This window comes from Hyla sarda, chromosome 1 (assembly GCF_029499605.1).
Source record: "Hyla sarda isolate aHylSar1 chromosome 1, aHylSar1.hap1, whole genome shotgun sequence".
NCBI classification, from domain to species: Eukaryota; Metazoa; Chordata; class Amphibia; order Anura; family Hylidae; genus Hyla; species Hyla sarda.
The window spans coordinates 406,858,266-406,885,113 of NC_079189.1; the positions used below are offsets into that span (position 1 = coordinate 406,858,266).

The following is a 26,848-nucleotide window of genomic DNA, read 5'->3' on the forward strand; positions in this document are numbered from 1 at the left end:
CGATGGTTCATTTGGAACGAATTACCATTGAATGTTGAGGGATCACTGTATTATAAATTCCAAAAAGCCCAGACCTGTACCATGAGCTTGTCAGCAAAGAGTCAATACCAGGGTACACAAGAACTCAGAGCCTAGGTTGAATTCTGTTACCTCAGCCTATCTTTGTTACATTTTATTGATCCTTATTACTCTTATAATTTCAAGACAAGGAGCCTGTGGTAACTCTGGCTAAGCCTAAAGCATCGAGCTTACACAATTTTTTTTATTTGCTATACTCCCGTCCTTCAGGCCGGATTGCAGTCAGAACTCCGAATAGCAGAGTCCGATGGCAACGTGAACGAGACCTTACACAGTACTATATCTTGCCATCAGGGACTTGAAGTCTGATGAAAACAAACAAAAAAACTTGGAATCAGCCTACAACAGAAGTATCCCAAGTATCATCTCAGCCTGAGAAAGCCAGTCCTCAGTCCATTTTTTCTTCCCCAGGAGACCCACAGTCTCCAGCACCTCTCAGCTATCAGGCCCTTAGCTCTGCTGACCTTTTCGTCAGACCAAAATGTTGTATCAAATTACTGCCAATGCTCAAGCATATTTGATACATTATTAAGTCTATACACATCACTGTGCTTAGGTCTGTGGCATGCAGCTCTACTTCCTCTTACCATTACTTCCTCCTTTGTTTAATCCCTTTTAGACAACAATAAAATGTGGGTCCACTTTTTTGTCACAAAGAAAACCCCAGTGAAACCATCACCGGAGTTTCATTGTATGGTCAGGCATCCTACATCCCTATAAAGAAGTGAAGAAATCCCTACACTCAGGTATGCTGAAGAAACGTTTTCTTTATTCAAGCACAAACTGCATATACATGACAGCATGCGTTCCAGCTATCATAGCCTTTATGAACTGCATACAATTCAATGGAAAAAGACGCTATTCACATACAATACACATCATCCTGCTCCCAGAGCCCTCCCCCGTAGTGCACATTCCAAAACACATGTGATACATTTTATCAATTAACATAAGACCGTAGTATTTGGATGCAGTATCTCAAGAAGGTCGCTGCAGCTATAAACGAAAAGAAAAACAGGTAAGTAAGGCATGAACAATACTGTATTTAGTACAACAGTTTGGACAGTTCATACAGTAATTGCAGTTCGAACCTCCCCTCCTTAGTGGAATAACTTCATCAATCACTTGGTATCTTTACTGTGCAATGTTATGACCTTTTTCATTAAAGTGACTGTGGATGGGTAACAGTAAATTCTTACAGCGGATGCTTGACTTATGTATATTGATGCGGTCTCCTACACGCTGGGTGGTTTCCCCAATGTATTGGAGACTGCATGGACATTTTGTTAGGTAAACCACGTTCTTGGAATGGCATGGACAAATGTATTAGTAGGAAAGGTATTTCCAGAGTGGGGTGAATAATTTTTTTTACCCTTCATCGCATTGATTCATTGCACGAAGCTTAGACACGGATAGGTACCAGTTTTTGTGTACTTAGAAATGACTGCCTACTTTTTTTGGAGCTACTTACATCAACCCCAATTAATTTCTTTTATATTGGGTGCCCTCTTGTTACAGATCTAAGTGGCGTCGAGAATTCCTCAATCTCTGGGTATGACCTACCCAAGATCTGCCAGTGGTCTCTAATAATTTTATCAATCCTGGAACTCAAGGGATGATAGGTTCTTACTAAGGGGATTGATTTCTGTTGTGTTCTGGGAGTTCCTTCCTCCCTTGCCTGGGGGCCCATGGTTAAGATTCTATTAGGATAACCTAATTGTCTAATTTTAGCCTTGAGTTCCTGTAACCTTCTGTTCTCTTATTTGGGGATCTTTAAAAGGGGTTATCCAGGAAAAAACTTTTTGTTATATATCAACTTGCTCCAAACAGTTAAACAGATTTGTAAATTACTTCTATTAAAAAATCTTAATCCTTTCAGTACTTATGAGCTTCTGAATTTAAGGTTGTTCTTTTCTGTCTAAGTTCTCTCTGATGACACCTGTCTCGGGAAACGCCCAGTTTAGAAGCAAATCCCCATAGCAAACCTCTTCTAAACTGGGCGTTTCCCGAGACAGGTGTCAGAGAGCACTTAGACAGAACAACCTTAACTTCAGAAGCTCATAAGTACTGGAAAGATTAAGATTTTTTAATAGAAGTAATTTACAAATCTGTATAGAAAAAATATTGCCCGGACCTTCCAAGGTAGTGTGATTTAATTATATGAACAATAGATAACTGGGTCGTACTCCAATAATAATTCAATGGTTATTTATTTAAAATGTATAGTGCATTACTCCTCACAGGGCCCTTGTGAGAAAAAACACATATAGTAGAAATACAAAATTAGATATATAAAATTAAAATATAAAAATATTATAAAAATGTATCACTGGCATATAGAATAGCTCTATGTAGATGAATTCATATAACGTCTTTAGGGTATTGTAAAGGTATAAATGTCCTTTTGTGTGACAATTATAAGTCAAAGTGGATACTCTGTTACCGGTCCTGAGTGATGTGACTGTGTCAGCTCCCGTGCCCGGATGGCGGTCAACGGTCCTAGATGGTGCTGTGGCTTTATCTTTCAAGATCCAGGTGTTATGCGGTAGTGGTCGTCCCAGGCTGGTGGCACTGGCAGGTGCCGATGGCGAATTCGCCGGGAGGCCGTGCGCTGGCAAGCGCTGCTGGAAAATTTGTCAGGAGACCAAGCGCTGGCAGGCGCTGATGGTATCGATCTCCTCACCGCTGGACTTGGAAGCCGGAGACTACACGCTGGGTAGATGGAGCTTGCCTCGTGTAGATGGCGTGTGACGTCAGCTTGAGCCGGAGCCGACCAGGTAAAATCAGGACCGGACACTAGTCTAGGTCGACTAATGCGTAGGGAATCCACAATGTGATGAATTTGCTCCGTAAGCTAGAGCTTAAATTCATAAAGAGCATAAATGCCAGTGAGCAAGATCGGTGCATAAGACTAGACGCGTTTCAGGGTTCTCAGATACGACCCTTTCCTCAGTAGTCATGACTACTGAGGAAAGGGTCGTATCTGAGAACCCTGAAACGCGTCTAGTCTTATGCACCGATCTTGCTCACTGGCATTTATGCTCTTTATGAATTTAAGCTCTAGCTTACGGAGCAAATTCATCACATTGTGGATTCCCTACGCATTAGTCGACCTAGACTAGTGTCCGGTCCTGATTTTACCTGGTCGGCTCCGGCTCAAGCTGACGTCACACGCCATCTACACGAGGCAAGCTCCATCTACCCAGCGTGTAGTCTCCGACTTCCAAGTCCAGCGGTGAGGAGATCGATACCATCAGCGCCTGCCAGCGCTTGGTCTCCTGACAAATTTTCCAGCAGCGCTTGCCAGCGCACGGCCTCCCGGCGAATTCACCATCGGCACCTGCCAGTGCCACCAGCCTGGGACGACCACTACCGCATAACACCTGGATCTTGAAAGATAAAGCCACAGCACCATCTAGGACCGTTGACCGCCATCCGGGCACGGGAGCTGACACAGTCACATCACTCAGGACCGGTAACAGAGTATCCACTTTGACTTATAATTGTCACACAAAAGGACATTTATACCTTTACAATACCCTAAAGACGTTATATGAATTCATCTACATAGAGCTATTCTATATGCCAGTGATACATTTTTATAATATTTTTATATTTTAATTTTATATATCTAATTTTGTATATCTACTATATGTGTTTTTTCTCACAAGGGCCCTGTGAGGAGTAATGCACTATACATTTTAAATAAATAACCATTGAATTATTATTGGAGTACGACCCAGTTATCTATTGTTCATATAATTAAATCACACTACCTTGGAAGGTCCGGGCAATATTTTTTCTATACATATTTTGTTATTTTTTGCAGCTGTGGTATAGTTGCATGCCCTGTTGACCTCAGGCAGTGTTTACACACCAATTGTGAGCTGCACTTGCACCCCTTTTTTTTTCCTAATTTACAAATCTGTTTAACTTTCTGGAGCCAGTTGATATATGTAAAAAAGTTTTTTCCTGGAATACCCCTTTAACAATTCTGGAGACACGTTGTTTTTGAGACAATGGGATCGCTCTTTTCACTGATGGGAGGGTGGGCACTTGTGAATTTAAAGGGGTACTCTGGTGCTTAGACATCTTATCCCCTATCCAAAGGATAGGGGATAAGATGCCTGATCGCGGGAGTCCCACCGCTGGGGACCCCCGTGATCTTGCACGTGGCACCCCGTTTGTAATCAGTCACCGTAGCGTGTTCGCTCCGGGTCTGATTACCGGCGACCACAGGGCCGGCGGCGTATGACGTCACGCCTCCGCCCCCGTGTGACATCACGCTCCGCCCCTCAATGCAAGCCTACGGGAGGGGGCGTGATAGCTGTCACGCCCCCTCCCATAGGCTTGCATTGAGGGGCGGAGCGTGACGTCACACGGGGGCGGAGGTGTGATGTCACACGCCGTCGCCCCTGTGGTCGCCGGTAATCAGACCAGGAGCGAATACGCTCCGGGGACTGATTACAAACGGGGTGCCGCGTGCAAGATCACGGGGGTCCCCAGCGGCGGGACTCCCACGATCGGGCATCTTATCCCCCATCCTTTGGATAGGGGATAAGATGTCTAAGCACCGGAGAACCCCTTTAAGTAGGCTATTCTTGTCCGTTGTCTTTCTAAACAGATCTGTACAAAGACCACCTTTTCAATCCTTCTGTAGTAAGGTATCTAAAAAACTGACACTTGTCTTGTCACACATTACAGTAAATTTTAACTCGGATCTGATGCTGAGATAGTCAAAAAATTCCATTAGCGACGAATGTGGCCCTCCCATATGCACACTATATAGTCTATAAAACGTCTCCATATTTAGGCATACTGTCTAAAAAGCTTGTTAGGATACAAGTATAGACTTTCAAAGTGTGCCATATAGGCGTTAGCATATGGGGGGTGGCACATTCGCCCCCATTGCCGAACCTCTCCGTTGCTGATAGAAGGCATCCTCGTATAAAAAGTAATTCTCTCATAGAACAATATTAAGCATATACTCAAAAAAATCATTTTGTTCCATGGTGTAATCACTATATTCAGGCAAACCACTTGGATGCCTTAATCCCATTATCATGTTCAATTGACGTATATAAACTAACTACGTCTATAGTAACTAGTAATGCGTCTTTTGTGATCCCTGTCACCTTTTCTATAGTCTTTAGAAAATCTGAGGTATCTAACAAAAAAAGCTGGGTTGAATTTCACACATGGTGTAAGTGATTTTTCTAATACAATAGAAAGAGGAGACAATACAGATTCGGTTGATGCCACAATGGGGCGACCTGGGGGACCGGTCAGCCCATTGTGTATCTTTGGTAATACATAGAACACAAGCGTGACATGGTAATCCTTCTGTAAATAAGTTGCTAGTTTTTCATCAATAACCCCTGATTCTCGGTATTTACTAATCAATGTGGAGATTAAACCCTGAATACGGGGTAAAGGATCTCTTTCAACCCTTTCGTAGTTTCCCTGTCTGCCAACTGACATAAAATTTCCTTCTTGTAATTTATAGTGTCCATGACAAATATCGATCCGTCCTTTATCGGCTGGCTTAAGGCTGGAACTCCACTGAGGTTTTTTTTGCAAAAACGCAGTAAAAAACGCCAAATTTCCCGCATGGTGTTTTTTCAGTGAAAAAAAGCTGTGTCCAGATGTTAGCTGCAAGTCAATAGTAAACTGCAAAGTGCCAGATTCACTTGGCGTTTTTCAGTTTGGCATTTTTTTTAAAACCTTTTGGTGTTTTTCAGCAATTTCAGTCTCAGAGGCTGGATTTTCAAAACTCCCGACAAAACCTAGTTTGGCGTTTTTTGCCCTGAAATTGCCAAATGTTGGTTTTAAATTTTGCGTTTTTGCAGGCGGTTTTTATTCTTTTTGAGACTTTAGCGATCCAAAAAAATTATGGAGATATCTTTTTTATTAAAATTTCGTAGGGTACAATAAAAAAAAAATTATAAACAAGATACAGTAGTGATGGAAAAAATTGTATTTAACAAAATTTATCTTTTTATTATGAAATGTTTATTAATTCTTAAACAGGGATCAATTTATGTGGGCGGGTAAAGCACTAAAAATGTAGCCGACAATAATAAAAATGTAGTGTGTGTGTGTTTTTCACATTTTTTTTTTTTTTTTACATTTTTTAGGTAGTACTACTACTCCCAGCATGGAACACACTGTTCCATGATGGGAGTAGTAGCACCTGTACAAAATGACAGATTGCCCGTTGCGATCCTCCTGTATAAAGTATAGATGCGGCGGCCCCTCTTCTATGGTCCCCTGCACTGCCGTATATATACACCTATTCATATTTCCCGCAGAGAAATGTGATTGGACAGATGGTTCCAGCCAATCACAGCTCTAGGAATATGTGTATATATAAGGCAGTGCAGCTGACCATAGAAGAGCGGCCGGTCGCATCCATACATTATACCGGAGGATTACAGCGGGTGTCAGGAGTGATACCCGCTGTGATCTTTCCTTAACTACAAGTACTACTACTCCCAACATGGAGTACACTCTGCTCCATGCTGGGAGCTGTAGTACCTGCATTAATAGATAGATTGCAGCAGGTGTCAGAAATTACACTCGCTGCGATCTGTCTATTAATGCAGGTACTACAGCTCCCAGCATGGAGCAGAGTGTGCTCCATGTTGGGAGTAGGAGTACCTGCAGTTAAGGACACATCACAGTGGGTGTCACTACTGACACCCACTGTGATCGTCCTGGCTATAGCAGAGATGCAGAACGGCTGTATACATCGCTTGCATCCCTGATCTGCATTATACTCCGGGCCAGCCACTCATTCATTAATCTTTTCCTCAGAGCTGTGATTGGCTGCAACCATCCGGCCAATCACAGCTCTGGGCCAGTGATGTGAATAGAGCAGAGATGTGAGCGCTGTATAGAGCCACATCACTGCTATATTATGCACGATAGGCGATATGTCTATAGTACAGGTACTACTACTCGCAGCATGGAACAGTGTGTTCCATGCTAGGAGTAGTGGTACTACATAAAAAATGTAAAAAATAAAAAAAATTATAAAAGAGAGAAAAAAAAAAGTTAAACACACACACACACACTATATAAAAAAATTTATTAAAATTTTGTGATAAAAAAAATAAACATTTAGTTAAATACATTTTTACATCCCTACTGCATACTTTTTTTTGGTACCCAACTATTTTGTAAAATAAAAAATAAAAAAACACAAAAAGGGGCCAAAAAAGGCAAATTCCACACAAAGGTAAAAACGCAAGAAAAAACGCCAAAACGCAGGGGAAAACTGTGGCAGTTTTACTGGCGTTTTTATGCCACAAAAATCTCGGTGGAGTCCTAGCCTAATGGTAACATTCTTGTCGGCAGAGAGGGAATCCAGAGCACATCTTTCTAACACAGAGAAGTTATCAAAAACAGGGCATTTTCCTCTCTCTATTTGCTTAGTCACTTTATTTACATCTGTTTTTACAAGGCTTACAAATGTCTCAACAGGATGATGTAAATTAGGTGGACTATATCGACTTTGCAGTCGTAAGTTGAATCCCTCTAAGGTCATTACATTACCAGTGTTGTTAGAACTAGTGGATACAGCAGTCTCAGATCGGAGGTTTTCCACAGCAAAATGATTTTTCAGTCTCATCAGGCAAAAAAAACCTCTCCAAGTCTATATCTAACTGGAATGTATCCAGTTTATTCACCGGATTGAATGAAAGTCCCTTCTGAAGTACTGCAGTCTCCATAGGTGACAGACATCTATAGGATACATTCCTATAAAGAACCCCTGGGCCAACTGATCATATGTTAATATGCCCTTAAATCAGCTTGTTTATATACCAAACATGAGCCAATGAAATGTCAAATTAACATGTGACAGCAAATGCTAAAAGTCATGGATACTTTTGCACCTTTGTTAAAAAAAACAACCAACCATTTAAGATGTTAAACAGACGTTAAACATAAGAAAACCGCCCCTGATGTGGAACGCACGTAATATATAGGAGAGTATTAACGGCCATTAGATATACATAGACCAGTCAGTAATAATGGGGCTTTGCCAAAATGGACATTAAACATAAGAAACCGGCTAGGACCTGTAGTATATAGGGAAGCTGAAGACCAATGGGCCCCATTTCTGAGGAAGGAAAACACAATTTTCAAAACACGTTAGGCCAAGTTTGACCCTTGTTGGTAACCGGAGTGACGTCACTCACCACCAGAGGTCTTCGGCTCCAACCTCTAGTTCATGCAGAAACTGGTTGCAGACACCGCCGGCCGGGGTAGTCTCCCAGGGCACGAACATACAGTAACCAGAAGATTGTTCAGATCTCTGCAGCAGGAACTGACAAGGAGTAACCAGAACATTGTGCAGATTTCAACAGCAGTAAGAACGGACGAAGAGGAACAGCAGTGTACAGACATAAGTTGTACTACATGTATAGTAATAACTGTACTACATGTATAGTATTTTAGTCATCTAATTAAAGACCAACTATATTATTGCCGTCTAAGCTATTCAGTATTATAGAAATTGCACTTTCTGTATTACAACCTTAAAACGGAAACCAACATATATATATATATATATATATATATATATATGTATTAGCACTAACACCACCTAATAAGGTTGTTATTTTTACATCTATAAGTTAATGGTTTAACAGGGAGCCATTCAGCTACATTCCCTTTTCCATAGCGCCGGTGTTTCAAGTATTATATAACATTTAAGATCAGATATGATGAAATTAATGTTGATCAACAGTTGGTTAGGAAATATAGAAGAATTTGAGGAGGTTTGCTGTAACTACAATAAAGTTCTGTTCTGGAGAATGTACTAAAGTGATGACTAGCTGTTTGGTGGAGGTCCAAATGCTGGAACCCCAGTGAGCACTAGAACATTGGTCCCTTGTGTCAATAGAGCTACAGCATGCAAGTGTTCTATACCAAGTATAGAAGGGAAACTGAAAACAAGACAGTGTAAGGATGTGGTACATTTGATTTGGCTAAATTTGTGATTGCTTTTATGACAAAAGCAAAAGAAAAACGCTTCAGAAGTGTGTTTAGAAATGAAATCTGCATACATTTGCTGTGTGGGCTTTATGCAGGAATTGTCCAGTGAAAAACCACAGGATAGAAGATAAGTGTCTGTACGCGGGGATGTTCAGATCGGGGCCATGGACGCAATTCATTTATTTCATTGGGAGCACCAAATATACAGCACTCTTCCGTGCTCCCATAGAAATGAATGGAGCACGTGTCGTCTGCAGCATCAGTGGGGGTCTCCTTTCTGGAAAATGCGAGGGGGTCCCAGCGGTCTGACCCCTGCGATCACTTATACCCTATCCTATCCCCTATCTTTCACCAGACAAATCCTTTAACTTGAAAAAAGAGTGAGATGCAAACTATTAGAATTTGGCATGAAGATGGTTCATATATGAGGCAAAAGTGAGATTCCCCACACTGCAATATAGGCATAATCCAGAATAGGGCTGGGCGGTATACCGTTTCATATCGGATACCGTTTTTTTCCCCCCACGGTATGGATTTTTGCCCCTACCGCTATACCAGTCGGGCCCCTCCCCCACTCTCCGAATTAATTATAGAGCCCAGCCAGCAGTGCGTGATGAGCGGAGAATCCTGTAACCGGCGCCCCTCTCCATGTAACGCGCTCCCTCCCTGGCGGTATACTAGAATTCTCCCTCCCTCCTTGAAAAGCAGCTACCGGCCGACATCAGCCGGTGAGACCCGTGAGGAGGCGGGGTGAGTGCGGGAGAGTCGGGGATGACGTGTAGCCACGGGGGGGGGGGGGGGGGGGGCTAGGGGGGGGTGTAGGAGAGCGGTAATACCTTGATACCGCCATAATTAAAAAAAAAACATGATATTAATTTTAGGTCATACCGTCATACCGCCCAGCACTAATCCAGAATGTTAAAGCTGGGCCAGCATGCATGCGAAAACACTGTTAGGCAATGTTCACATGGCAGAATGTCCACCCGGAAGATTTCTGGGCAGACATTCCACAGACAGCTAACACCGCTTGGAAATGCACCGTCTCCATAGACAGCAGTGCATTTCCGAGCGGATTCCGCAGAAAGAATAGACAAGTCCTGGAAATACTGCTGTATGCACAGTGCAGCAGAATCCCATTTAAATCAATGGGACCATGTGGAATATTCCACACGGACACACGACATTCCGCCGTGTGAAAATACCTTTGGGTTGAGGAACTATGTGGGGGGACTTATCAAAATTTGTGCATAGGACAAGTGGAGAAGTCCATAGTAACCAATCAGATTTATCAAAGGCCTTTTAAACGCTCAACCTACCATTTCCCAGGCAAGGTTTCATGGTTCCCCACCAGTGTTTAGTTATGACTTGATGGGGTGGTCACGAGTAAACCCATTATCACAGAAGGTGATTGGTAAGTGAATATTCAAGTTATTTCTTTCCCAAAAAAAAACTTTCGGCGGTGGAATCCCCGCTGTGGAAATCTGCTGGGGAAAGCCCAAACACGCAGTGGGAAACACACTGCGAGTTTGAAAGTAAATCTGCTCGTGTGAACAAGTCCTTAAAGGGGTATCCAAAGGAAAGGGGATAGGATATCTGATCACGGGGGTCCCACCGCTGTCATTGCGCACCCACCTTTGTGAGCTCTCCGCATCGCTGGAGGCTCCTAGTGTGAAGCATGACGACCACGGGGCCGGAGTATCGTGATGTCACGACTCAGCCCCCGTGTGATGTCAGGCGCCGCCCCCTCAATGCAAGTCTAAGGGAGGGGGCCTATCTTTTGGCTAGGGGATGAGATGTATTAGGGCCGGAGTACCCCTTTAAGGTGGAAATTGCAGGTGTATTTTTTGTCATTTTTCACAGCAGTTCTTTGGCCATGTTTTCTGATTCACTAATTTTGTATCATAATTGGACAAAAAATCCTGACACTTAATGGGGATGTCCAGTGAAAAACAACCTATACCACATCCACAGGATAGAGGAAAAGCTGGGAACAGGGCCCCAGGCTCTCTGCACATCACAAAGCATATGTGCTGCAGACGGCATGCGCTCCATTCATTTCTATGGGAGTGCAGAGTATACTTGAGTACACCGCGTGCTATCTGTGTGATTCACAGAGAGTCAGGGCCCTGACCTGGAGATTGTGGAGGGTTCCAGTATTCAGCTCCCCAACATCAGACACTTACCCTCTATCCTGTGGATTGGGAATAAGTTATTTTTCACTGGACAACCCCTTTTATTTATATGGCTATAATAATTACTGCTTAAATATTAAAAGAGAACTCAAGTAAAAAAAAAAAAATATTCATTATGCCTGAGCTGCTGGAATAAAAATAATAAACTTTAAAGCGTAACTGTCAGATCCCACAAAAAAACTAAAACTGTTATATGTAACTCAGTACCTAATCCTGATCATGTAATTTTTGTCTCTATCATCCGTATTTCACAAAAAAAAGGCATATTATAGCTGCTCAATTTCTTTTCCATCTTGTCAAAGGGAAGGGGCGTGTCCATCTCTTGCCTGCACTGTGATTACTCCTCCCCCTCCCTCACTCACTCTGCCTACAGCTTTTGCAAATCTATAACTTTTGCCATGCTTGGAGTTGTAGTTTTAAAACAGCTGGAGGCACATGTTTGGTAAAACTGTGTTACAGCAGTGTTGCAGCAGGCTGTGTTCCTGCTTGTCAATCAGCCATCTCGTGTCCATGACCCCTGGACACACTCATGCTGTTGTGGGACTCCTCAGTGTCCCAAGAGGGGTGGGGACCCTAGTCATGGGATTTTTAAAGGAATTTTTTTTTTTTTTTTTTTTATAAAATGTGAATTTTTTTTAAGCAGTATATTACAAAAACTATTGTTTTGCCAAGATGTACAACATATAAAAAGTTTTTATATCTAACAGTGCCCATTTAACTTACTTTCCAGTGCCATTGATATCGCTGCCCGATCCTTTGTCCCGATCTTCTTCTATTTTTTTGAACCAGACACACCATACCGCGGTTCATCTAATTGCCAGCGGAAGCAATGTCCTGCCTTGTCTGGTAAGCTGAGCAGCAGTGTCACTTTAACCCAGGCCCTCCTTGCACGTTAGTCCAAGGTTTCCCAACCAGTTTGCCTCCAGCTGTTGCAAAACTAAAACTCCAAGCATGTCCAGACATGCTGCGAGTTGTAGTTTTGCAACAGCTGGAGGCACGCTGGTTAGGAAACACTGTATTAGACAGATCAATCAAACTAAGGTTTGGTGTATGGGGACCTTTTGGTCCCTGAAATAACTGATATAAAGTACTATAGTAGTACGAGAAGGAAGCAATGTGATCTTGCACCACTCACACTTAGCTTAGGACATCAGCTTCAGTACAGAGATCAAATCCACAGTACCCATGATCAGTGCAAAAGGTCAGACTTGTCCAGAAATCCACTTGAAAGAAGAAAACCACGGCACCGTGTATTCGTATGCAAATAAAAACTTCTTTTATGCAGCATTGTGGGGCACATAGAGGTGTAACAAGGCGCCTTAATGCATCGTAATGCTGCATTAAAGTTTTTACTTGCATACGAATACCCGCATACGAATATTAGGTTTTCTTCTTTAAAGTGGATTTCTACTACAGTAGTACATTTACATGCTGCGATAATCATAGCGATCTTAGGCTCCCTTTACATATGTCCGGTGTCAGTTCCCACCAGCGCTGCAGAAGCTGCGCCGGAGGGAACATGTAGCCAGAACCGATCCCATTCATTTGAATAGGACTGTTCACAATCATCTGGTGTCTCAGTTTAGACGGCGGATGATTGGACTTGCCGGACTGGCACAGGCAGGGGAACGCATCTTGCTGCATTCCCCATCAAGCGATCACAAACATGGATGCCGGACGATGCACAGCTGATGCCAACTGATGCACTTCTGGCATCAGTTGTGGCAATTTTCAACCAGTTTTGCCAGAGCCGGACATATGTAAACCTAGCCTTAGGCTTCTTTCACACTGCCATAAGGATGTGGCAGTGTGAAGTCCGCTCGGAGAAGTTGGGGAGAATAGCAGGAGAAAAAATACTGCTTGTGCCATCTTTTTCTCCCACTACAAAACAATGCTGCCCAATGGACCCAATTATAGTAAAAAGGATCCATCGAGACCAGTTATTGCCAGTTGTACCTCGTCCCGATAAAAAGGCTGTTTAGGGTCGGGACACAACGGCAGTGTGGAAACATCCTTAAATAGTAATGCTACACGGTCCATTCCACATACTAGCTGTATATCAGCCCCAAAGATAGGTGGTTTATAGAATGGTATCATACATTGTAGCATTCAGCCTCTTGGTTAGGCCCCTTTCACACTGCCAGTATGACCCATCAAATACGGCTGGCAAACACTTTTTTTTTTCGTTCTACAGTTTGATGGGTCATAACGGCCAATAATGGGTCCCAATTATAGTCAAAAGGGTCCATAATTTTCGGAGAGATAAGCCGGAGAAACAGACGGTGCTAGCATTGGTTTTTTCTCCGGCTTTTCTGGATGATAAAATGAAAGTCTACACTGTCAGAGACAACTGGCAGTGTGAATTTAGACTAAGCCATACCTTTAGGTCAGGGTCTCCCAACCATTGTGCCTCCAGCTTTTGCAAAACTACAACTCCCAGCATGCCCAGGCAACCGAAGTCTGCTTTAGGTACATACAATACATTATGCGCATTAATAAAGAATTTATAGCTTTATTTCCCTTTATGTGCTGAAATAATGATTATGACCACCCTGAAAACGAACATAACGTAACCAATACGTGTAAATGTACGTGACTGTAACCTATAGACCATTCGCACAATAGGCAGGCGGCCTCTCACCCACATGGCGCCCATTCATCGCTCTCTCTATGGTAACGTTCGCCCTCGTGACGTCACCCTGCCGACTAGAAGCAAAGGGATAGCGCGCCGGTAGCCTCAGAAGCTCATCTTATTGGTCGGCTTTATTTCCAGGGTGACGGTGTTGACGATAAGTCCCGCCTCCTGGCTCTCATTGGTGGACTTACCTTTTTTCTTTCTGTGATTGGCGCTTCGTTTGCCCAATCGTCCGTCGAAGAAGCGGTAGTCTTTCATTACGTCCTTCTCTTACCGTGCTGCGCAGCTGAGAAGGTTGAGTCACCGCCATTTTGTGCTAGAGCCGCTGAAGCAGAAATCGCTGTTTAACGATACCTCTTAGCTCGTTTACCTTTATCCTATAGCTTTACACGTGTTGTCTTCGACTCGCTGAACCCGTAACGTTCAGTGATACTGCCTGAAAAGCTCCGAAAAGAGGTGAGTCATCGACGCTAGACATGTAAGAAAATGGCCCCCGTGCAAAGGCCTCGGTGAAGCCTGAGCCGCTGCGCCACTGCTGAGGGGGGTTTCTTTTACCGTGACTGCTTTGTATTTCTGTAGCCTGGTTGTATAGTAGCTCTTAGGCGCTCAGGCTTTTACCTCATATCGGCGGGTGGAGGCCTTTGTCATGGCGGCATAACCGTCCTAGAACATGGCGACCCTCACGAGGCTGAGCTTCATGTTGGATAGGAGCGCACATAGGGGATTGTTATAGCTGGGAGGAGCTGCGTAGAAAGATGCATGATTTATTTTAGCCACTAAGACTTAATTAAGAGATTTGGGTAGATTTATCAAGCTTATATTAATATTCTCTTTGTTCCCCATAGCAACAGATTTCAGCTCAGATTTCATTTTACCAGATTAATGTGGGGACATATTAATTTAAGTATCAAAAGCTGAGTGGTTACTATGGGCAACACGGAGTGTCTTAAAATTACCCTGTTAGGTATATTTGGCCCTCCCACAAATTTTAGTGTATACTTTTTCCCATTGCGACAAAGAATTCTATTTATTTAGACTTGTTATGACATCCATAGGGGGAGATTTATCAAAACCTGTGCAGAGGAAGAGTGGTGCAGTTGCCCATAGCAACCAATTAGATTGCTTCTTTCATTTTCCACAGGCCTCTTTAGATTCCTGTGGAAAATGAAAAAAGCAATCTGGTTGCTATGGGCAACTACACCACTCTTCCTCTGCACAGGTTTGGATAAATCTCCCCAATAGTGTTCATTTAATTGCCTATCGGATCTGGTCACTGTACATTCTCAATAGATTAGCTGCACCTACTATATATTTTGTAGGTGGATGGTTCATTATTCCAGCTGTTGTACACCCCAGCCAAGGAGAATTTATACCAGTGTGCCTCCAGCTGTTTCAAAACTACAATTCCCAGCATGCCTGGACAGCCAAGAGGCTTGCTGTGTATGCTGGGATTAGATGTTTTGCTACAGCTGGAGGCACACTGGTTAGTAAACACTATAATAGATTCTCCTTGGCTGGGGTGTACAACAGCTGGAAACCCTGATCTATGCTCTAGTAGTGGCTTTCTCATCAACACTGGACACATTGGGGAAGATTTGTCAACCTGTGTCAGTTGCCCATAATAGCCCATAATCTGCTTCTTTCATTTTTAAAAAGTCCTCTGAAAAATGACTGAATGAAGCAGGTTGGTTGCTATGGGCAACTGCATCACTGTTATACAGAAGGCTTGATAAAACTACCACATTGGGTGGATATTCTGAGAAAGGAAAATTATTCACATGATCTAGCAGTGAATTAAAGGAGTTCTCTAAGCTAAAACTTTTAACCCCGGGCTGTAAAACTATACATAATAAACTTTCACTTACCTGCCTACGATCCCCTGTTCCAATATCGCCGTCCCGGTCTCTTCCACTTCCTGCGGGTCGGTGACTTCACTCAGCCTATCAGTGGCCGCAGCAATGTCCCGTCGCGGCCTCTGATAGGCTGAGTGCAGAGTGAAGTCACCGACCCGCAGGAAGAGGAAGCGGACAGGGACCGAAACACGGGCGGCGATATCGGAACAACGGGGGATCGTAGGCAGGTAAGTGAAAGTTTATTATGTATAGTTTTACAGCCCGGGCACAGCGGGGGATAAGGTTTCAGTTGGAGAACTCCTTTAATATTTAAGATGCCCCCCTTAACCTTTTGTCTTTGTAGCATAACATATGTAAAGCTCCTGTAATCTAGTAAATATGTAACACTGCTGTCTCTTGTTGGCTACTTGTCGCTCATTGAGCTCTATATAATAGAGGCATAACCACATGATCACCAGATTCTTCTCAGTGTAGCAGTTACTGGATCTTAGGCTAACATAAATGTGGCATTTGGTTCCAGCAAAACTGGGTGAAAATTGTCACAACTGATGCCAGAAGTCCGGCGTCCATTGTTTATGATCCAATCTGAAACACCGAATTACTGTGAACTAGGGATCGACCGATTATCTGTTTGGCCGATATTCACGATTTTGGAGGTTATCGGTATCAGCAATTACCTTGCCGATAATCCGATAATGCACCGCCCCGGCCAGAGACCACCGCTGCCCCATTGCCTCCCCCATCCCCGGTATTATAATTATCTGTTCCCGGGGCCCGCGCTACTTCTGGCTCCTGTGACGTCCTGTGTTACGCTGTGCGCTGCGCAATGACGAGTGACGTCCTCAACGCGACGTCAGTCAGTGCACACAGTGACAGCTCAGGACGCCGCCAGAGCCAGAAGTAGCATGGGCCCTGGAAACAGGTAAATATAAGACTGGGGATGGGGAGGGAATGGGGCAGCGGCGGTGGTTGGACTAAGGACCGGAAGGGGGAGAGAAGTGGGCAGTGGCGGTCTCTGGGCAGAGGATAGGTTGTGGGGGGGGGGTAGGACTCAGGAGGACCCCAGGACAGGCAGGGGGAAAGAAGCAGGCGGCGGTCTCTGGCACAGCACAAGCCGCTGCAGTTAATTGATTTAAAGCGCCCGCTCATTGACCTGTATGAATAATCTAATGGTTCCCCTAATAGTGTATTAAAAAAGTGGGAAAAAAAATCACCCATTAACCCCTTCCATTTTAAGTCAGGGGGGGGGCCCGACCAGTATAGCGGTATGGGCAAAAATCCATACCGGTATACCGCCCAGCACTACGGTGGGGGTGTAACGCGGTGCGGTGGGTCAGGGGGGGGGGGCGGTCGCGGTGGGGGCGGGGCATTATCGGCAAGGTAATTGCCAATACCGATAGTGCCCAAAATCGTGATTATTGGCCAATAATATCGGCCATAGCGATAATCGGTCGATCCCTAGTTTGTACTACACACAAGTGTGGAATACTCTACACAAACCCCCATGGGTAAAGCGGTGTGCACTGCTTACCGATATACACATGGGGGTATCTGCAGAGCATTGCACCCTAGTGTCATCTACAGACACTAGGATGCAATGCTCTGCACATACTACCATGTGTATAGCAGTGTGCATGTAGTACACACTTACACTACTATACACATGGGGGTATGTGTAGAGCATTGCATCCTAGTGTCTTTTGATGACAGTAGGATGCAATGGTTTGCAGATGCCCCCATGTGTAGAAGCAATTAGTAGCAGCCCCTCCAGTAGACGACAGCCCCACCCTTGTAGACAGCACTCACCTGCGGCTGTCCTCTGCCCCGTTCTCCCGTCTGCATTATGTCGTCCTATGGAGGAGCATGTGACATACACGTCACTCTGCATCCTCCGTAGCGTTACGCTGGGCGTGGGGGAGGAGGTGGAGTGACGTGTGTATGTCACATGGGACGGGAGAAGCGGGTACAGTATATGATTTGGTATCGGGGACACTGAACGAGTCCCGATACCATGCAAATTGCTAGTATTGGCCCAATACTTCCATCACCAGACATGTCCCTGCTGCTGCTCTATTTCTAGCGCAATTAGCGCAGCGCCGGGACATGTCTATTCTTTGCTGCTCATCTCTGTTGGATACAGAGATGAGCAGCAAAGAATACATGTCCCGGCGCTGCGCTAATTGCGCTAGGAGTAGAGCAGCAGGGACATGTCGGGCAACGGTGGTGAATGGATGAAGCCTACATGTCGGACGTGTCAGCTTCATTCACTGCCGCCGCGGACAACTAATTGGGCGATTATTCGATAACTGGATTCGTCACAACGAATTCCGTTATCGAATTCAATCGATTTTATAGATCGTTGCAGCTCTATCACCAATTAATACTGATTAGTGCTATGCCCTATGCATAGCACTGAACTGTATTAGCAATCAAATGAGTGCTATAGATAGTCCCCTATGGGGACATAAAAAGTGTAAAATAAAAGTTGAAAAATGTAAAGAAAAAAAAGAAAAGTGAGAAATCCCCTCCCCCAATAAAAATGAAAATTGTCAGTTTTTCCCATTTTACCCCCAAAAAGCCTTAAAACACTTTTTATAAAGCTATTTGGTATCGCCGCATGCGTAAATGTCCGAACTATCAAAATATAATATTGATCCCGCACTGTGAACGGTGTAAACGTAAAAAGTAAAAAATCCAAAAATGCTGCTTTTGTCACATTTTATTCCTAAAATTTTTTTTTAATTATATGCAAATGTGGTGTCGATAAAAAGTGTTTTTAAAGCGGTACAAAAATATAGAAGTATCTAGCCATGGGTATCATTTTAATCATTGACCCACAGAATAAAGAACACATGTCATTTTTACCGTAAAGTGTGAAAACAAAATCCTCCAAAATGTGCAAAATTGTGGTTTTCATTTAAATTTCCTCCCTAAAAAAATATTTTTTGGGGATCACGGTACATTTTATGGTAAAATGAGAGGTTTCATAACAAAGTACAATTGGTCACGCAAAAATCAAGCCCGTAGATGGAAATAGAAGAGTTATGGATTTTAGAAGGTGAGGAGGAGAACGCAAAAATAAATTTGGCCTGGTCCTTAAGGTTAAAATTAGGGATGTCCCGATACCATTTTTTAAAGGCAGAGTACGAGTACCGATACTGTAATTCTAGTACGAGTACTTAGATTTTAAAGGGAATCTGACACCAGGGTGACCCGGTTTCTGGCGCTGTTTACCATATATGTGGGTCCTTGTTGTGTGCAATGGAGGCGGCTGCTGTAGTATGAGCCAAGATTTCTCTCTTCTCCATTGGACAGAACAGGGAATTTGCATTGGCGGCGAAACCAATGACCACATGATGAGGAGCGATAGAAACCGGGTCACCTGCACTATCTACATATAAATTCAAGTTAGTGCAGGTGACTGCTGTAAGATTATCTTTAATAGTAAGTAGTATCCCCCTTGCCTCCCCCCTGAAAATTCAGGTAATCAATCGGATGGATAAGAAATTAATTTTCTTAATGGTTGTAAATATTAAAGTGGGATTTTGCAGTCAGGTGGTGTGAATGTTTTAGATCGAGGGAGTGTTGTCCTAAAACACACTCCTTGACTGTCTAATCCTGCCAATCGCCTGATATTCACTCCATTACTAAAATGAAGTTTTACTTATCTCATATTTTTTTAGGTTGGTCACAGGTCCTTTAAAGGGGTACTCCGGTGCTTACACATCTTATTCCCTATCCAAAGGATAGGGCATAAGATGCCTGATCGCGGGAGTCCCGCTGTTGGGGACGACTGTGATCATGCACGCGGCACCCCGTTTGTAATCAGTCCCCGAAGCGTGTTTGCTCGGGGACTGATAACTGTCGACCGCAGGGCCGGCGGCGTTTGACGCCACGCACCCGTGTGATGTCACGCTCCGCCCCTCAATGCAAGCCTACGGGAGGGGGCGTGATAGCTGTCACGCCCCCTCCCGTAGGCTTGCATTGAGAGGCGGTGCGTGACGTCACTCCTCCGGTCCTGCGGTCCACAGTTATCAGACCTGGAGCGAACACGCTCCGGGGACTGATTACAAACGGGGTGCCGCGTGCATGATCACAGTCGTCCCCAGCTGCGGGACTCCCGCGATCAGGCATCTTATCCCCTATCCTTTGGATAGGGGATAAGATGTGTAAACACCGGAGTACCCCTTTAAACAATACTAGCTACAGTTTTTTGGCCATTCACATAGAAATCAGTGGGGAAATAAGGAACAAAGGTAGGTGACACACCAGTAGTGTTGGAAGCTGTCCTGTCTCTCAGAATTTTCACGTACTTTTTCTAGAACTGCCTCTGGGTGGACAAACATATGTAAGGCTAGTGCCTCATGCCTGACAGTGTGGAAAAGGTTACATGAGACTATTGTACAGATTCCCAATCATGTCAGGCCCCATTCACATCAGATCCTAATATACCCTAAACATAGTCTACAAGTGTCTAAGTTTTAGAATTCTGCAAAAAAAAGTATATTCAGGAAATATACTGAAAGCCAGAGCCACTTGTAAACAATTTTCTCTTAAATGCCTGGTTACATCCTTTATACCTAATGAACATGATATGAATTGTGGGCTTGGAAACATCTGCAATAAGGAAGTCAGTTAGCATCATGAGATCTGGACCCTGCTGGGACATTTTATAGGTCCTGCTTAGCCAATTAATGGCCAGTTTTGTCCCCCACAGCCACTTTTTGGCTGAGTGGGCCTATGATGTGCCTGTGGTCTCCTGAATGACTGCTTCGATTTTTAACTTTGTAAGAAGGGATCTCCTGCCCAGGCTCTCTGCATGAATGCAGTTTTCTATCACAGCACTAAGCTGTGTCCTCCATGCCCCTCCATGCATCTCTATGGGGGAGCTGGAGATACAGCGGGTATCTGTTTCTCCCATAGATACGTGGAGGGGGCAGCATCATTGGAGTGATGATACTGCAGCAGTTAAGAGGGCCCTTTTGCTGCCATTCTAGCTCACAGATGAGCACCACTGAGCTACAGGCATGTCATTTATTCTATATGATGCTGTCACTCACCACCTGTAGGTAGTTGCAATGGCACACAGTCCCTGGTCCTGTGCGCTGCTTCTGATGACATGCAGCGACGGTCTGTATTTGTCTGTATTTTGGTGGGTGCTCTACAGAGGAAGGTGGTGTACTTAATTTTTAAAATGTTCTGTAAATGAAAGGTGGGTGACAAAGGAAGGGAATAAAGTCACCAAAAGGATAATGACTAAGGCAATTTCCTGCATGTGGAGTCATTCATTCAGCGATGCTGCTCAGTGAGGATCATCTGTACTGGACAGATAGAAGGGGGAGGGAGGGTAGATGCCAGGTGGGTATGATTTATTTTTCTTTATCCCACCTTGAAATTTTTTGTACATTCTAAAGCAGGTCCCCAGGGCTGAGCATTTCTTGCTCTATGGTCCTGGTTTATCAAAAGTGTGAGAAACTGCAGAGGTTTTGCTAACGGGAACAGATTCCATTTCAGCTTTCACTTTACCATAGCTTAATCCCTTCCTGACCTATCGGATAAGGGGAACATGAGTCTATTCCATGTCATAACCGGCAGCTGTGTGCTACTATCAGCAGCTGACCTCTGCTAGTAATAATGGTCATCGGCGCAATCTCTATCTGCCATTTGAGTGGTTAAAGGAGAAGTCGGGTACGGACTATTCCTATTCCATCCTGCCCGGACTGCAAAAAAGAGAAAACAAACTTTCACTTGCCTTCCTACATTCCCCTGGAGCTCTGCAACAGCAGATCGGTCGGCCGGGCGGTCTGCTTCCTACATCCCTTAGCCCGGGATGTCACACGGCGCTTCAGCCCATCACCTGCTGAGGCGGGACATAGCTGCGGCCGGTGATAGGCTGAAGCTCCGTGTAAGTCCAGGGCTAAAGGAAATAGGAAGCAGGCAGCCCGGCCGACCGATCAGCTGTTGCGGAGCTCCAGGGGAACGTAGGAAGCTAAGTGAAAGTGTTTCTCTTAGCGCACCAGGTCCTATATTTATGTCCTGTACATCGCAGCCAGGGACCAGCCGGTAATGGCTGACATCTGCGATCAAGCGGATGTCTGCCATTGACCCCTCTGATGCTGTGATCAATACAGATCACTGCATCTGCGGGAGTGCTGTCAGAAATATGGATGATCGTTATTAGGGATATACCGATACTAGTATCGGGGCCAATACTCTGCATTTACATGGTATCAGGGACTTGTTTAATGTCACAAATACCATGTCTGATACCTGCTGCTGTGCGGGCCGCTGTCCCGTTCTCCCCTGCGCCCAGAGTGACGTGTATGTTGCATGCTCCTCCATAGGACGCAATGCTGCAATCGGGAGAACAGGACAGCGGAGCGGCAACAACCAAGGACAGCCGCAGGTTGGACTGCTTTCTATAAGGGGGGGGGGGGACACTGCTTTCTATAAGGGGGTGGAGACACTGCTTTCTATAAGGGGGGGGGGAGACACTGCTTTCTATAAGGGGGGGGAGACACTGCTTTCTATAAGGGGGGGGAGACACTGCTTTCTATAAGGGGGGGGGAGACACTGCTTTCTATAAGGGGGGGGGAGACACTGCTTTCTATAAGGGGGGGGAGACACTGCTTTCTATAAGGGGGGGGAGACACTGCTTTCTATAAGGGGGGGGAGACACTGCTTTCTATAAGGGGGGGGAGACACTGCTTTCTATAAGGGGGGGGGAGACACTGCTTTCTATAAGGGGGGGGGAGACACTGCTTTCTATAAGGGGGGGGAGACACTGCTTTCTATAAGGGGGGGAGACACTGCTTTCTATAAGGGGGGGGGAGACACTGCTTTCTATAAGGGGGGGAGACACTGCTTTCTATAAGGGGGGGAGACACTGCTTTCTATAAGGGGGGGAGACACTGCTTTCTATAAGGGGGGGGAGACACTGCTTTCTATAAGGGGGGAGACACTGCTTTCTATAAGGGGGGGGAGACACTGCTTTCTATAAGGGGGGGGGAGACACTGCTTTCTATAAGGGGGGGGGAGACACTGCTTTCTATAAGGGGGGGAGACACTGCTTTCTATAAGGGGGGGGAGACACTGCTTTCTATAGGGGGGGGGGGAGACACTGCTTTCTATAAGGGGGGGGAGACACTGCTTTCTATAAGGGGGGGGAGACACTGCTTTCTATAAGGGGGGGGAGACACTGCTTTCTATAAGGGGGGGGGAGACACTGCTTTCTATAAGGGGGGGGAGACACTGCTTTCTATAAGGGGGGGGAGACACTGCTTTCTATAAGGGGGGGGGGAGACACTGCTTTCTATAAGGGGGGGGGGAGACACTGCTTTCTATAAGGGGGGGGAGACACTGCTTTCTATAAGGGGGGGGAGACACTGCTTTCTGTAAGGGGGGGGGGGAGGCACTGCTTTCTGTAAGGGGGGGGGGAGGCACTGCTTTCTGTAAGGGGGGGGGAGGCACTGCTTTCTGTAAGGGGGGGGGAGGCACTGCTTTCTGTAAGGGGGGGGGGAGGCACTGCTTTCTGTAAGGGGGGGGGAGGCACTGCTTTCTGTAAGGGGGGGGGAGGCACTGCTTTCTGTAAGGGGGGGGGAGGCACTGCTTTCTGTAAGGGGGGGGAGGCACTGCTTTCTGTAAGGGGGGGGAGGCACTGCTTTCTGTAAGGGGGGGGAGGCACTGCTTTCTGTAAGGGGGGGGGAGGCACTGCTTTCTGTAAGGGGGGGGGAGGCACTGCTTTCTGTAAGGGGGGGGGAGGCACTGCTTTCTGTAAGGGGGGGGAGGCACTGCTTTCTGTAAGGGGGGGGAGGCACTGCTTTCTGTAAGGGGGGGGAGGCACTGCTTTCTGTAAGGGGGGGGGAGGCACTGCTTTCTGTAAGGGGGGGGGGAGACACTGCTTTCTGTAAGGGGGGGGGAAGACACTGCGGCTGCTTCCTGTCTACACGTCCACGGACGTAAATGTATGTCCTGGTTTGGCGATACTTTGCACACCAGTACGTACATTTACGTCCTGTGTATGACCGCGAGCATAGAAGCTGTGCTCGAGTCATACACTGCATGTTCAGGTGCTGCCAGAGATCGTGCGGATGTCTGCCATTAACCCCTCAGATGCTGTGATCAGTACAGATCATGGCATCTGCAGCAATGCGCAAGTTAAAATGGATGATAGGATCGCCTGCAGTGCTGCTGCGGCGATCCGATAATCTGTATTGGCGGTCGGAGGTCCCCTCACCTGCCTCCGTCCATCTCCCGACTTCTCCTGGTCTGAGATCAAGCAGACCAGAGCAGAAGATCGCCTATAATACTAATCAGTGCTACGGTATGTCCTATGCATAGCACTGAACGGTATTAGCAATCAAATGATTGCTATAGATAGTCCCCTATGGGGACATAAAAAGTGTAAAATAAAAGTTGAAAAATGTAAAAGTAAAAAAAGAAATATAAAAATATCTATCCATGGCTATCATTTTAATCGTATTGACCCACAGAATAAAGAACACATAATTTTTACCGTAAAGTAGTGTGACAACGAAACCCTGCAAAATTGTTTCATTTAAATACCCTCCCTAAAAAAAATTGGGGGCTTTGCTGTACATTTATGGTAAAATGAGGTTTCATTACAAAGTACAATTGGTCATGCAAAAAAAGCCCTTATATGGGTCTGTAGATGGAAAGAGAAGTTATGGATTTTAGAAGACGAGGAGGAAAAAACGAAAACTCAAAAATAAAATTGGCCTGGTCCTTAAGATTGAAATGGGCTTGGTCCTTAAGGGGTTAAACAGTAGTGCTCAAATCAGCACCCCTGGGCCTTCCCTCTCCCTCAGTGTCTTCCCGGGTTCAGTGATTGCTGCAGCTTGCCTTTAGCAGATAGCATTGATCAATGTAAGCCATTTACTGATGGCTTTAAAATAGGCTTATAAAGTAAAAGGGTTTAAAATATGAAAAAGGCCACGCCTTTTACTGATGCAACATACTTTTCGTTGAATCTGGTGAACAGAAGTGTCTAAAACTAATATTAAATGTGGGGACAGTTTATTGGTGCAAATTGAATTAGGATTTTGGCCCACTTGCAATGGTTTCCATGCAGGATGCTTTCAGAGGTTCAGGCAGTTTGCTATAATGGTGTAAGTGGGATAAACTCCTGTTATTTCATGGTTAAATCCCAGAGTTACCTCCCATTTTACTTTTTGTATACATGTAATCACTTCTGGGTTTGTGCTGTATTTAGTTCACTTGTTCTTTTGTCTATTTGATTAGAAGAGGTGTAGTTCATTAGAAGCGTTTGCTTTTTTTTTTTCTCCTACCCCCAATTATCCCTTATTCTAGTTCCCCTGAATCTAAACTATTCTCCCTTCTCCTTTCCACAGGACACAGATCTGAGCAGTTCTCCAAATTACCCCTCTACCTTCCCTGACCTGTTCTTAAAGATTTTAAATACATCGCCCTTTCCTTGCCTTTCATTATTTCCAATAGAGTAGCCTTTAAGTGCACATGTAGCAGTCCAGGTGCTTCCAATAGCCTAAAATGCTCAAACACCATTCCTTTGTTTAATGGGAGTTTGTTGGGAAAGTTAACCTAACCACCTCTCGGATATTTTCCATTGTAAATTTTTTTTTTTTTTACATTAAACAGAAGAACAGAATGCTGCACCTAAGTGCTCAGAACAACCTGTCACCTCCTCCCCACCCCCCACCCTCCCTTTCCCATCCCTTCAGTGCTAAATTTTTGGGGTGTATTACCTGATCATGATGAGTGCATTTTACAAGAGAATCATTTTTAAGAATTGCTAGTGTTTTTAAGTGGACTTTTTACTGAAATTCTCTACCTTTTTTTCCTGACTTGGATTATTTTCATAATTTTTCCCCTTTTTTTTTCCACAGCGAAGAATTTTTTTTTGAATCGCCAACTACAGTAAGTCTCGCATTTTCTGTGTTTTTAAATTGTTTTTTTTCTTTTTTTTTTCAAAATTTTTCCTACCTTAATGGTCTCCTTTTTAACATTGCTGTGTTTCTAATTTTTTTTTTTTTTAGTTTTTATATAAACTGTTTGTATAAATATTGGTACTGATGCAACATTTTTCTCACTGTTTTAATTTATTTTTATTTTTTTTTAATTTTTTTCATGGTGGGGGTTGGATTGGGAAGGAGTCTTTCTATAATTTTTAATTGTGCATAATCTAAATTTCTCCCAGATGCGATGTGTAGTTGTTAAATTTTTTTTTTTCCTTGCTTTGTTGTAAGTTTTACTTTTATGCAGCTACTTAGGCCTCAAAACATTTTCAAGCTTTGGTATAGTTTTTTAGTAATGCTGTTGGAACACTTGTAGTAATTTCCTACTGTGCATTACCATTGTGGGCAGTGTCATTTTTGACAGTTGCAGTTAATGTCCCTTAATTTAGGCCCATTCCCTGCCCCTCCCCATTCCACCCCATACCTTTTTGTCCCACCGTTGACAATCTGCTGCAGAGAACGGAGACAGATCACTGAAAAGTCAATCTACAGATGCCTGGTAAGACTGGTTGATGAATGAGGTAAAACAAAAATCATTGCCAACATGTTGCTGTTTACTGGACCCTTAACTTTGTTAGGGTGGGTTCACACTACGTTTTCTCCCATACGGGAGCGCATACGGCAGGGGGAAGCTAAAACCTCGCGCTCCTGTATGCCTTCGTATGCGCTCCCGTATGTCATTCATTTCAATGAGCCGGCCAGAGTGAAACGTTCGGTCGGCTCATTTTTGCGCCCTATGCGCTTTTACAACCGGACCTAAAAGTGTGGTCAACCACGGTTTGAGGTCCGGTCGTAAAAGCGCATACGGCGCAAAAATGAGCCGACCGAACGTTTCACTCTGGCCGGCTCATTGAAATGAATGACATACGGGAGCGCATACGAAGGCATACAGGAGCGCGAGGTTTTAGCTTCCCCCTGCCGTATGCGCTCCCGTTTGGGAGAAAACTTAGTGTGAACCCAGCCTTAGTTGTAGAAGGTATTGTTGCTAATTTCTGCAAAATTTTTTGGGACATGGTGAATGTTTACATTGACCCATTTTCTGCACGTTTTTCACAGCCTGTTTGCTAAAGAAAA

The 26,848-nt window shown here is 44.5% G+C and overlaps 1 protein-coding gene and 1 long non-coding RNA gene across 4 annotated transcripts in view; one reads left to right on the forward strand and one right to left on the reverse strand.

Annotated features, from left to right (window-relative positions):
- Positions 1-934: 934 nt before the first annotated feature.
- Positions 935-14,034, reverse strand: LOC130278150 (uncharacterized). Its single transcript, XR_008845819.1, has 3 exons — positions 13,915-14,034; positions 8,283-8,410; positions 935-1,074 (listed from the first exon to the last, which is right to left on the reverse strand). It is a non-coding gene; the product is annotated as an uncharacterized LOC130278150 (long non-coding RNA).
- A 154-nt stretch (positions 14,035-14,188) lies between these two features.
- The window catches only part of HNRNPC (heterogeneous nuclear ribonucleoprotein C), a 28,520-nt gene continuing 15,860 nt past the window's right edge, over positions 14,189-26,848 (forward strand). The window contains exons 1-2 of one of the 3 annotated variants that reach the window (XM_056528590.1): positions 14,189-14,364; positions 25,646-25,676. Coding sequence is in view for 2 of the 3 variants with exons in the window: in XM_056528591.1 (XP_056384566.1) it covers positions 26,267-26,273 (7 nt within the window). In the remaining variant the exon portion in view is untranslated. Of the gene's footprint in view, positions 14,365-25,645; positions 25,677-25,735; positions 26,274-26,848 lie in introns of those variants that run through there. The other 2 variants (XM_056528591.1, XM_056528589.1) reach the window with 2 other exon arrangements.